Source organism: Zingiber officinale, chromosome 6A (assembly GCF_018446385.1).
Source record: "Zingiber officinale cultivar Zhangliang chromosome 6A, Zo_v1.1, whole genome shotgun sequence".
Classification (NCBI taxonomy): domain Eukaryota; kingdom Viridiplantae; phylum Streptophyta; class Magnoliopsida; order Zingiberales; family Zingiberaceae; genus Zingiber; species Zingiber officinale.
This window is the reverse complement of record NC_055997.1, coordinates 99,194,532-99,207,489: the sequence shown is the minus strand read 5'-3', so window position 1 is coordinate 99,207,489 and position 12,958 is coordinate 99,194,532. Positions and strand designations below refer to the sequence as shown.

Sequence of the window (12,958 nt, the reverse complement as noted above, 5' to 3'; positions counted from 1 at the left end):
TACGGCTGTCACCTGTCAATGCTGCCGGAAAAGTGTTAGGGTTACACGGGGATGTCGGATCAGGAGGGGTGGCGCAGCCTTCTGGCCGGCCGGCGAAACAATGAGGTGCTACAACCAAGACGAGCCGTTTCGCATCCCGTGTGGCTGCTGACCTAGCGCCGCTCAAATAGGGTAAAAGTTCGTTTTATTTTCCTTCATTTTTTTTGGGTTTTTGTTTCGATAAGATTGTTGTTATCTTCTTGTATTTCCAATTATAGGCAATCATGCTGTTTTCTGTTTCGGACAGGATGGAAATGGAGGAAGAAGATGAAGCGGATGAAACATCTTCCGGTCCTCCATTTGCACCCCCTGTTGCTGCTTATTTCGAGTTAGAGCGAGGAGGAAGTGGATAGTTGCATCCTTTGGCATTGATTTTGCTCCGTTTGAGGTAAATCTCATGGTTATTTTACTGAATTTTCCCCCTACTTTGTTGTGTGATTCAACTTAATAGTACAGTTGCATTGCTTCTGAGATTACAAACTAGCTACATGTTTGTCTTAGTTAACCCGAAAGTCAAAACTTTGGCTTGATCACAGAATTCTTCCCATTTTCCCTGAGCTTCCAAGGTCTAATGCATGTTCCAAATTTGGTTAAAAATAAGCATGAGCCCTATTGTTTGAAGATTTTATGGTAACAAGAAAGTAATATAGCTGAGAAAAGATGATATTGTGTTGTTAAATGATAATAACTCCTTCACTTCTGCAAAATTATGCAACTCAGCCATCGGCTCATTTTCCTAAGTGGTTAGGCTCCTAAACAGAATCCGTCGTATCAAGGGATCACTCCCTCATAGAGACCGAAGAAAAACATGGAACTCAGTGATCTCAACTTTATGCAAGGCATTTAACTATGGTAGTTGGTTTTTATTTTTTTCTGAGTGACTGATGGAATCATAAGAATTTGCTTGAGATTTATAGGCTGATCTTATATTCCATGTACATACTTGTCATGTTCGTTTATTCTCTAGTTTTATAATCTTTGCAATTGGAGTATTCTAATTGAAGGGGAGCCTTGGCGCAACGGTAAAGTTATTATTTTGTAACCAAAAGGTCACAAGTTCGAATCATGAAAACAACCTCTTGCAAAAAGTAGGGTAAGACTGCGTACAATGGATCCTTCCCTGGGACCCCTCATAGCGGGAGCTTCGTGCACCAGGCTACCCTTTAATTGGAGTATTCTAATTATACTTGTCACGTCCCGAGGGAGTCCCTGCTCAGCAGCATCTCTCCCCTTATGACAACATATAGAACCTGGATACATGGCCACAAGGCAATACAAGATAATATTTACGACTCACATGGCTGAAAACAAACACAACCACGTAAAATAAGAAATTAGACTGTGTACCGGTACGACTTACCTCAACAAATACATAACAGACAAAAATGACATCACAAGTCCAGAAATCCACACACAAGTTATATAATACATGAACTAGTTGGAAAGCCAAAATATGAGTAAGAGTAATAGCAGAAATAAAAACTCTCAATGCGACGTGGGATTGACAGCCAAGACCTTTGAGCGACATGATATGTCATCTACCTGCTAACCTAGAAACAAAAGAGAAAGCAAGAAGTAGTGAGTATAATATACTCCGCAGGTACAAGAAGATAGTGCATGATAATAAGGGGATCAAAGGGGGCGGTCTCAGAAAAATACTTACTACAAAAGTAAGAGTATCATTGTAATCGTTTGTTAACTAAAAGCATAACAATAATAATAATACTCCACTAACCTGCTTAACACCAATACATATTGTGCCTCTAAACTTGTTTGAACATATGCATAACTAGCATACAGGAAGCATGTAACAAGTTCTGTCTAGCTTAAATTGCTACCATGAATGGATCTTGTGATCAGTCAAGATATATAACTAGTCACTGTCCGTAGCAGAATGCTCTACCACGGATGATCCCGTTGGCAGATAGGATGAGGTAGCTATCTAGCTTCCCAGCCACTGACTGTAGGAGAATGCTCTTCCATGGATGGACCCGTGGGCAGTCAGGTATGTAAACATTCACTGTTTGCAAGAGAACACTCTACCACGGATGGTCTCGTGGGCAGACAGGATATATAATTATACAAATTAGAAATGATAAGTAAGTACTAACAATCACATTTAAAAGTGAATTCTGTTAGTTACACTGTGGCATGGTCACACTAACATATACCAAGTATAACAACGGTTGCTAATGACTCTCTTAATCACGAAGGGGAGACAATGATCGACACCGAGTATAACAATGTATTGATAGAAGGGTCTAACCTCACTAGCATTTAGGCATTAGCCTAAATAACAAGCAAGGCCTCGTAGAATACTTGATATCCTATACTACAGTATGACCTTACTAACGTATAGATCTAAACTGAAATAACGAACAAGGATTAGGTAAGATACTTGATATCCTATACTACGGTGTGGTCCTACTAATACTCAGGCATGAATAAATATCAAGCGGATATCTTAGTTCAATATTCTACATCAATGCTACGGTATAGCATTGCTAGCATGATAGTCCGAGCATAAATGGTCACAAATATCGTGGACAACAATAAGACTGCATGAATCTCAAAATAGACTAAAATATAAGATCAAGTAATGAAAGGTCCAACTCAGGAAGTAACATAGGGTGGATATCATGGTAAAATACTACGTAATGCATATAAATAACAGAATCATGCACTAAGGTCAATGAACTATGAAAGCAAGTACCTGCCTTTAATATGTAGCTCGTGTCAAATAAATCCTACGTCGAAATGCTCGTCCTGAATTAAAGTCTTAAAATCATATGTACAATTTAGTTGATTTCATCATGTATCAATTAGCTAACTTAAATCCTCAAATCCAATTAGGAATAACCTAATCGAAACAATCATTGGCTAACCCTAATTATTGGTTAACTTCGATTAACCTAATTTAATAACCAATTTTGGGTTAGCTATATCGTTGGCCCTAATAAATCCATTCTATTGATTAGATTAATTTTAGCCAAAACTCATCCCTACTACTCACCAAATGCGATAGTAGCTGTTGGTGGCTCATATTGAAGGTGGCCCATGGCTGGAAGAGATGCTTAGAGTTGTGCATCGTCAACGATAGCAATGGCCGAAGCTGCAATGACAAGCCAAAGTAATCTCACAATTTAGCTCTCAAAATAAAGGCAAGAGGAGAATTGGTAAAACCATAACTCATCCCTAGCACTCACCCAATTCAGATGTGGTTGTTGGTGGCTCACAATCGGAGCTACAATGATCAGAACAACTATGGCGAAGCAATGACACTGGGGATCACCGAAATGTATCTTTTTAGCCGACAAGGGGATGAGTAGGGCTGTAAACGAGCCGAGCCGAGCCAAGCTTTGGGGTGTTCAAGCTTGTTTGATAAGGTAACTGAGCCGAGCCGAGCCGAGCCGAGCTTAAAATGAACCAAGCTTTTGAAATGAGTGTTCAAGCTTGACTTGGTTTATTTTTTATGAGCTTGAGCTTGTTTGAAGCTTGGCTTGAGCTTGGTTCGTTTAGATGTTATCAAGCTCTCAATTCAAGCTTGGCTTGAGCTTGGTTCGAGCTTGGTTCATTTAGATGTTATCGAGTTTTCAATTCAAGCTTGTTTGATTGTTTGAAACTTTTAGTTATTTGATTGGTTATTGAGCTTGGAAATTTAAATTTATTTATTTATTTTATTTTATTTTATTATTTATTTAGCATATTGAAAAGAGTTTTATTAATGAATATGGTTCGTGAACATTGTTCACGAACGTTGTTCACGAACGTTGTTCACGAACATTGTTCACGAACGTTGTTCACGAACGTTAACGAGCTGAACACATATGTGTTCAAGCTTGTTTGTTTAGCTTAATGAGCTGTTCAAGCTTGTTTGTTTAATCAATCTTGTGTATATTGAACGAACATAAACAAGCTCTTACCAAGCCGAACACCAAGCTTGTTCACGAACGCTTGGTTCATTTACAGCCCTAGGGATGAGAGGTCGAGAGATCAAGCAGCAGAAGAAGCACACGACCTCAACCCGCGTAGACTACAATGGTCGTCAAGATAGAGGATCGGCGCCATTTGATGGATTGGAGCGGCACTGATTGGAATAGGGCATAGGCGAGGCTGTTAGCACAGCGGAGGCCGACAAGACGGGGTGAATTGCCTGTATAAGATAAAATAGAAAAAACCCTTCTCGTTCTTTCAATGTATAATAACAATAAATAAACAACTAATAAAATAAAGAATAGGTAAAAGGCCAGAGGTTTACTTGGTTATAACCTAGGTGGTTGTTAATCCAAGGCATTGAAAAGCACTAGTAGATTTCCTTCGTTGAAGGCGGAGAAGCTTTTTACACACTTTAAACGCTCAGAAAGTTGCTAGGAAACGAATACAGAAGTTGTTGTCTATTTCTTAGCTCTAGGGGTCGTTTTTAGTCCCTGAAAAATCTTATCCGAAGGTGGAAGGCGCCTCCAGCGAGGCAGGCGAAGAAAATGTTTTATCTTCGCCAACGGTCACTTTTGCCATTATCTTCGCCAACGATCGCTTTTGCCCTGTCTAAGGCGCCTTGAAGTAGTTGAAGGGCGTCTTCCGTAAAGGCTCGAAGGCGCCTTCTACCAGAAAGGCGCGACAGCGCCTTCAACAGCGTTAGAGGCGCCTTCAGCAGCTTTAGCAGTTCCGTTTGCTCTTTCGCTGCTCCGATCGTCTAGATGATTTTGTTCATCCGGAATTGGGCTCACCCGAATCCATCTTTTGGCCTTCTCGTCGGGCAGACTTCCTCATCGGCTTCTCGTCCCTTGAACGCCACGCACGTTCTTCTCGTCCACCAGTGTACTCTTTTGCAGTATTTCGTTCCTCGGATGCACCGAACCCGTCGGCTCCTTTCCCGTGCCACCCTTTTCGCTAGCTACATTTTTCGCTCGACTTCTTGTGTTCCTAACCTCCTGCGCACTTAGACACAAGAATTAAATATAACATGACCTAACTGAACTTGGTTGACTACATCAAAACCACCCTGGGGTTCTAACAATCTCTCCTTTTTTGATATGTATCAACTAAGTTCAAGTTAAGGTTAAAAAAATGCAATAACATAAGTAAATTGCAAATAACAATTGCAATACAATGAATTAAAGAATTTAGTAAAAGAAACTTATGCAAATATCCAAACTCCCCCTGAACTTGTACTAATTTCTTCTCCTTTGATCACATCAAAAATAAGTGAGAAAAACAAAGTTGAATAAAGAATTAAATTTTCTAAGGGTTAAGGAAAATTTTTCTTAAGGGTCAACATAATTTAAATTTTTTCAAAAATAAGTTTCAAGATTTTTCAGATTTAGAAATGAAGTTTTCGGCAAATAATCCATGGAAAAATCATTATTTAATAGTTATAAAATTTTGCACAAAGGAGTTAACTTAAGCAGAAAATAAATTAAAAAAAATTAATTTAAAAACTATCTTTTTAACAATTTTTTTTGTGATTTGGAAAAATATATAACAGTTAGTCTATTAAATATTTATTTCAATAATTGACTTCCAGGGTGACAAGACACTAGAATTTCTTGGATATTGGAACAATAACCACTTCTAGACAAAGTCTTTTAAAGAAATTAAACATTTAATTTTCTTTTTGTAAATTGTAACTTTAAAAAAAATTAATTTATTCTAAGTAGGATTTGGGCACCCAATATAGGTTTCTTCCCACTGGATTGATTAAGTATCTTTTAGGAACATATTTTGTGATAACTTTTTAATTTGACCCTTATGGTATCTAAAATACCAATTTAGATTTCTATTAGTTTTCTAGACAGTTTGATTAAGACATGCAGAATTTCTAGAGTTTTCAATTTAATCCTTCAATTTTTTATTTTCTTCTTTTAACTTATCATACATTTTTAAAGGACAGATTTTTGATAAGATTATTTTTAATTTAGCATTTTCTCTTTCTAGTTTTACTAAATCCTTGGAAAGTACTTTAATAAATTGAAATTACTTTTTAGCAGTTAAGGCGCGTACCTTACTTACCTTGTATTCTGATATTTCCTCTTCATCGCAACTTTCTTTTGATGATCATCCTCCTTCATCGATGCTCATTTCTGAGCTGCTTTCATCTTTTCCTTGGTGGTCGGCCAGTAGGGTCTGGTGTAGGCCTTGATCACGGATTCAGAGGATGAAGATTCATCCCAAGTTGCCTTTAAATTCTTGAGTTTCGCTCTTATTCGTCTTTTGCCCTTGTCTTTCTTCAATTTAGGGTAGTCGTCCTTGATGTGCCCTTCTTCTTAGCAATTGTAGCATCAAATCTTCCTTTTGCTTCCGAAGTCCTTTTTCGTTTGCAACTTGAATTTGTTAGATCAAATAAATCTATTAAATTTTCTTACCAATAATACTGCTTCATCTGTGTCGATTGATGCTTTGGAGTCTGGGTCTAGTCCGCTTTTCTGGGCTTGTAGTGCTAGGTTCTGACTTGGTCCCTTTCTTTGTCCTGCACATCGAGACTCGTGTAATTCGAAAGTGGAAAAGAGGCTTTCTAATGTACTTACCTCGAGGTCTTTAGAGATATAGTAGGAGTCTACTATAGATGTCTATTCCGATGTCCTCGGGAATGCATTTAAAGCATACCTATGCGCGCCCCGATTACTTACCGTTTCTTCGAGGTTTGTTAATCCGGTGATTAACTCTTTGATTCTTCCGTGTAGATGAGCAACTGATTCGCCTTCTTCCATCCGAAGGTTACTGATTTGGTTCCGTAGCAAATCCCGTCTCGTGAGTTTGGCTTCGGACGTACCTTCGTGTAGTTCAGGAACTTCTTCCAAAGTTCCTTTGTTGATTCGTAGACGCCGATTCTGTTGACTTCTTGCGGAGGTAGCACGCTCAGTAGATGGAATTCAGCTCGTCCATTTGCCACAAAATCTGCTTGCTCCTTCTTGGTCCATTGATACTCTTCTTTATCTTTCGGTGCTACAAATTTATATTTTAATATTAATAATAAATTAAAATTGATTTTAAAAAATACCTCTATTTTTCTTTGCATATCGCGAACTCCCCCTTGAACTTAGGCGGGAAGATACCCCTACTATCGTCTTGGTGCTTCAGTCGGCGGTTAGCCCTTCTAAAGCGCTCTGTTACCAATTGTTGGCGCAGCGAGGGCCGACAAGAGGGGTGGGAGGGAATTGCCTGTATAAGATAAAATAGAAAAACCCTTCTCATTTTTTCAACGTAGATTAGCAGCACTATTGCACAATTATAATAACAATAAATAAGCAACTAATAAAATAAAAAATAGGTAAAAGGCCAAAGTTTTATTTGGTTACAATGTAGGTGGTTGTTAATTCAAGACGTTGAAAAGTACTAACCGATCTCCTTCGTTAAAGGCGGAGAAGCCTTTTATACACTTTAAACACTCAGAAAGTTGCTAGGAAACAAATACAGAAGTTGTTGTCTATTTCTTAGCTTTAAGGGTCTTTTTATAGCTCCTAAAAAATCTTATCCGAAGTTGGAAGGCGGCTCCAACAAGGTGGAAGGCGCCTCCAGCGAGGCAGGTGAAGATAATGTTTTATCTTCGCCAACGGTCGCTTTTGCCCTGTCTAAGGCTGTCACGCCACGGGATAGTCCCTGACAGAAGAAATTTCGGCAGCATCTCCCCTGTACGGGTGACAATCTGAAACTTTACTACATCATCCAGATATCTCGGCCAACACGGTTGGAACAATATATATAATATAAGCAATCACCACGCAGTTTAATAGTAAAACTAAACAAATGCAACGATAAGGAAAACCAAGTCAAAAATCCTAATCAACTGCACTCATAAAGCTCAAAACCGATATCCTACTCCACCACACCCATAAAACACAAATTACAACGATCTTATCTCTTCTACCATCCAGGCAGGCAAGTAACAAAAACATATCCAATAAAACACTCATTGACAATAAAGATAACACGATATACAAGTGTCAAAACTAGAACAAGTCTAAAAAGTACAATAAGAAAACAAAAGATAAAACATATCCTTGCGATCTGCAGGGGACTAGCGACTGGAATTCCTCCAGACAGCCTCAATCTGAAAATAATAAATATTCACGGGGTGAGTCAACTCCTCAGCGGGTAACTACTGATATGCATAATAAAGAAAATAACAACTAGCATTAATTATGCGTACAGTCTCCTGATATAAGAATGATAAATGCAATTGAAATAAACAGGAGAAGACTGTACTAACCAGGACCTGGTGTATGGATAATAAAACCGAGAGCTATAGGAATCATGTATGCATGACAAACAAATGCATCCATCCAATATGCAGCATACAAGTGCAGCAAACACAAGCAATAAATGCATCAATGTGTATGATGGCAATGACATGTCCTGGTCACCCCTACTGCCAGTCAACCATCTCACACACGATGGTGAGACCGAGTGGGTAGGACTGTGACAACCGTGCACTCTGCCGTCACTGCTCCTGATGAGTGACCGAGTGAACGGGATGCTGTCGGAGTACACCTATCCTCCTACCCCAAATCATAAGTGGGGGAGCGCAATGCTCTCATCTCCCTGAGACAATCTAAAGGAGGGATCCCTGACGTGCTACCACGCTGCGTCACGCTACCCATGAGTGGACCAGCGGAGCACTGACAGAGCAAACTGCCACACATCTGCCTGATATACCACTAATCCATGAGTGGTTGTGTGTGCAGATCCATGAAACTGGCGATGAGCTCAACAATAATGGGGCTACCAATCGCACTGCATGCAATCATGCAAGATGGTGCATGATACTAAGCATGGGAATATCCTGAACTTATCCATCTCTACATAATGTGTACCATAGGACAAAGAATCAAATCAAAGGTCTGTACACAGATAAGATAAGGTATAAAAACCTAGGTCCTGAACATAATGAAGCATGGTTATGTCACTACCCCTCTAAGCATGTATAATCAGGTAGGTACTAACATGAAGTGCATAACAAGTAAACAAAACAAACATGTAATAGGTATCGGGTAGTGACCAACCGATGTAGATAAGAAACATAATCATTACTATTTGTTAAAAACATTACTATGTATATCAAATGACAAATCTAAAAAGATAAGTCAAAGTACCCGCCTCCAATCGAAAAGTCCAATCCGATCCAAATCCAACGTCGAGATATTCGTTTCGCGTCAAAGTCCTGTGATATCAAACATAATGTATTTAGCTATATAGCTAAATAAAATCTCCAAACTTACTTCACCTTTTCTAAATAACCAAACTACTACATACCAACATGTTCATACACTAATTCCAATACCTTCATTGATTGAATTAAACCCAACTCGCCCACATCAGTAATCCAACAACCAATGTACCAAAATCAGTTGCTAAAGTTAGTGTTTACCTCTAATTAGCAGCAGGGCAGCAAAGCACTCCCCTATGATCTGTGAAGAAAGAGCTCACTGTTCCTTCATCATCTCCACACCAACATCCAGTCTGTTCTTCACGTAAATAGCTTGTTTGATAGAAGCAGCCAGCCGGTTTTGAGGATGTAGTGGACTTGTGTAAACCGGCCAATTTTCCTTCCACTATTGAAAGCGGATGGGTGGATTGCTCTGTGTAGAACCAGCCTCATCCAGTGCCCTCACATTAGAAAAGGTCAAACTGGGCTAACGCCTGGTAATATACTCCGATTCACTATCAACTTGGAACGGGCAGGCCGGCGATACTCTGTCGGAAGGGAGGAAAAGATGGGGAACAGAAACTTGGCCGAAGGGATAGGATCGGGTGGCAATCAGAGGAGAAGAAACTCCGTGATGCTCGGGACGACCACCGTCTGAACTTCAAGAGGTGCTTCGACCATCGGCGCTGGAGGAATTGGTGCCTGCTGTGGGAGGGATTTGGCTAGGGCATGCGAGTTCGGCGACGTTGGGTCGGCACTACTCCGTGCGGCGTCGGCTGTGGTGGCGGCGGCGCGAAGGAAAAGGAGGAGAGGCGAGGGGGAATCGGGTTCGGCGAGGGACAAGACGAGAAGAGGGGAGAAGAAACCGCCGTGTGCAGTTAGGGCACGGCGTCGAGCGCGCGGGTTCGCGGGGAAGAAAGAAAAACAAAGAAAAGAAAATAGAAAAAGAAGAAAAAAAAAGAATTAAGAAAATAAACATTTTCTCGTTTAAATGGGTAGCCTAAATAGTCTTTCCCGGGGTCCAATTTTTATTCCCGTAAACTCGTCCATACGGTCTCCGAAAAATTCCCAGAAAATTTATAAAAATTCCGAAAAATTCCCTGATGGTTATTCGTCATTTTTTGGTATTTTACAATGGCGCCTTCAAGTAGTTGTTGAAGGCGCCTTCCGTAAAGGCTCGAAGGTGCCTTCCACTAGAAAGGCGCGACGGCGCCTCCAGCAGCGTTGGAGGCGCCTTCAGCAGCTCCGTTTGCTCTTTCGCTGCTCCGATCGTCTGGGTGATTTTGTTTATCTGGAATTAGGCTCATCCAGACCCATCTTTCGACCTTCTCCTCGAGTAAGCTTCTTTCTCGGCTTCTCGTCCCTCGAACGCCACACACGTTCTTCTCGTGCACCGGTGTACTTTTTCACAGTATTTCGTCTCTCGGATGCACCGAGCCCGTCGGCTCCTTTCTCGTGCCACCCTTCTCGCTAGCTACGTCTTCCACTCGACTTCTTGTATTCCTAAGCTCCTGCGCACTTAGACACAAGGATCAAATACAACAAGACCTAACTGAACTTGGTTGACCACATCAAAATCACCCTGGGTTCTAACAGGGGCAACGTTGGTGTGACAGTCGACTGTCACACGGTTGGCGGCTAGGTCATGGGAAGGTCTGACAACGATGATCCATGCAGCGGAGGAACGGATCGACACCAACAACAAAGAGGCAGCGATCGGGAGATGGGGCAGCATCACCAGGACTGTCACTTGGTCGGCGAGTAGGTCATGGATGGCTCGACAACGATAATCCGTGCAACGGAGGAGCGGATCAACACCAACGACAAAGAGGTAGCGATCGGGAGATGAGGCTCGCCGGCTGGTCTTGCGTTGATGGCCGGCGACAGTGGCGTTGGCGTTCGGCGAGGCAGCGCGACGAGGTTGTGAGGGAGGAGGGCGGCGGTGAGATTGGGAGTGAAAGGTATCGGGTAAAAATAACAAGAAGATGAATATATAAAACTTAGGTTTATATTTAAAACTTTAGGTTAATTAATTAATCAACTCCCAACTAAGTGGATATTCCAAACAGACTTTCTCTAAGTTTAATCGATTCATCCCCTTAAACGTGTCAAACAGATTCCATTTAAATTTCAATTTTTTTAAAAATTTTTTTAGAAAATTCTGTAACGTTATTTATTAAATAATCCTTATTATTTAATTATCGTATCTCAAAATACTAGTTAATATATAGTAAATATTATAATAGTTCCGCCAGTAATGCTCGACTTCATGCAGACACTGGGTGTATATGGCTTCTGAACATGAAAAAACTAGTGCTGAAAATGGCAATGCAAGTCTTCTCCAAGAAAAGGTAGATACAAATGCAACTGTTGTTTTACACAAGCCTGATGTTCCCAAGCTAGGAGTCGTGCCTAAAACCCCAGAGCAAACGTCATCATGCTCAACTCCATCTTCTTCAGGCACATCATCTGAGGATGATTTCTTCCTGATAGATACGAGTCAGCCCAGAAAGCCAATTGCAGTGCTTGATGAGATACCAAGAAACAATTCACAACTGCCACTGCCGATTGAAAATGCACTATCAAATACAAATTTGAGCGTTTCCGGTGAACAAGAATTGAAGGATTTGGGGATGGTTCAGGGTATGATTTCTGGATCAACTTCCCCAGGTATATCATCAACAGCAGTATCATTCTCATATGATGCTTCGGGTACCCCTGGATCAGTTAATTTTGGCTTTGTTGAAGGGAATCATTCTCTAATTGAAATGCCATATGGACCAAATGTCCCTGATCCAAAGAGGATACCCTCTTCAGTATTTGCTAGGACGAAATCCACTGCTATGATGGAATGGAGTGTTGCCTCTAATGAATCATTGTTCAGTATTCAAGTGGGTAAATCTGGAGATCTGAGCAGCTTGTACAATAGCCAATTGGATGGATATCCTCCGCTTTCTCCCCATATTAGCAGCACTTCTCCATTAAAAGATGCTGAAGCAGGACCTAGTTTACAACAAACAGTCGATGCTGACACTGCAAATGCTGAAGCCATGGAAGATGTTCTCAAGGCAACCACAGAGAAGCATGCTGAAAAGGACAAACCTCTAACAGTTCATCGCACTAGTAATTCTGATAGCGCATCTCAGTTATCTGATGGGGGCAGTGTGAAGAGCTACCGTTCCTTTGCATTTCCAATGTACATGAGCACATTGTATTTATGCAGCCATTTGACTTTTCTCCTTACTCATATGAATTGAAATACACATGTTGAAAACTTTGTTGTTACAGATTGACAGCCGATAGCAGAAGTGGATCTGTTAATGGTGAATTGGTAGATCTTTCTCGTGAGGAAGGTCAGATGCAACCACCTGTGCCTCAACCACCTCCTGAAATGACCGAAGCACCAAGAGCAGAACCTGTTAAAGCACGAAAATCACCGCTATGTTGTTTTTCTTGCTGCTCATCCTGTTGCTGAGTTAGTGAATCATATTGTTTCTCCATTCAGCTTCAACGTATTTGTTTCGATCCACTTGTTGACAGTAACCTCTAAATCAGTATAACTGAACTGCCACAGATGACTTTGCTACTAGTATTCTCTCAGTTTCTGTATCTCATTCAAGGTGAAAGGATTACAGTGGAGTTGCAATGACAAACCTTTTCTCCAATGTCAATGAAGCGAAAGGCTCGCAATGCTTGTGTTGATTTAGAATCTTGCTTGTTTTTAGTACTGAATCTTGCTGGTTGTGTTTTACATGTGTTACTGAATCTTGCATATGC

At 40.6% G+C, this 12,958-nt stretch overlaps 1 protein-coding gene across 2 annotated transcripts; it reads left to right on the top strand.

Moving 5' to 3' along the window:
* On the top strand, nucleotides 1–12,887 carry LOC121997131. 2 transcript variants are annotated; one of them, XM_042551390.1, is made up of 4 exons: nucleotides 1–171; nucleotides 287–427; nucleotides 11,457–12,377; nucleotides 12,470–12,887. In XM_042551390.1, the coding sequence occupies exons 3-4, from the start codon at nucleotides 11,470–11,472 to the stop codon at nucleotides 12,654–12,656; spliced, it is 1,095 nt and encodes a 364-aa protein (XP_042407324.1). In that variant the 5' UTR covers nucleotides 1–171; nucleotides 287–427; nucleotides 11,457–11,469; the 3' UTR covers nucleotides 12,657–12,887. The 2 variants fall into 2 exon arrangements, with proteins under 2 accessions (XP_042407324.1, XP_042407325.1); XM_042551391.1 differs by having other exon boundaries at nucleotides 258–427.
* The last annotated feature ends 71 nt before the right edge of the window (nucleotides 12,888–12,958 follow it).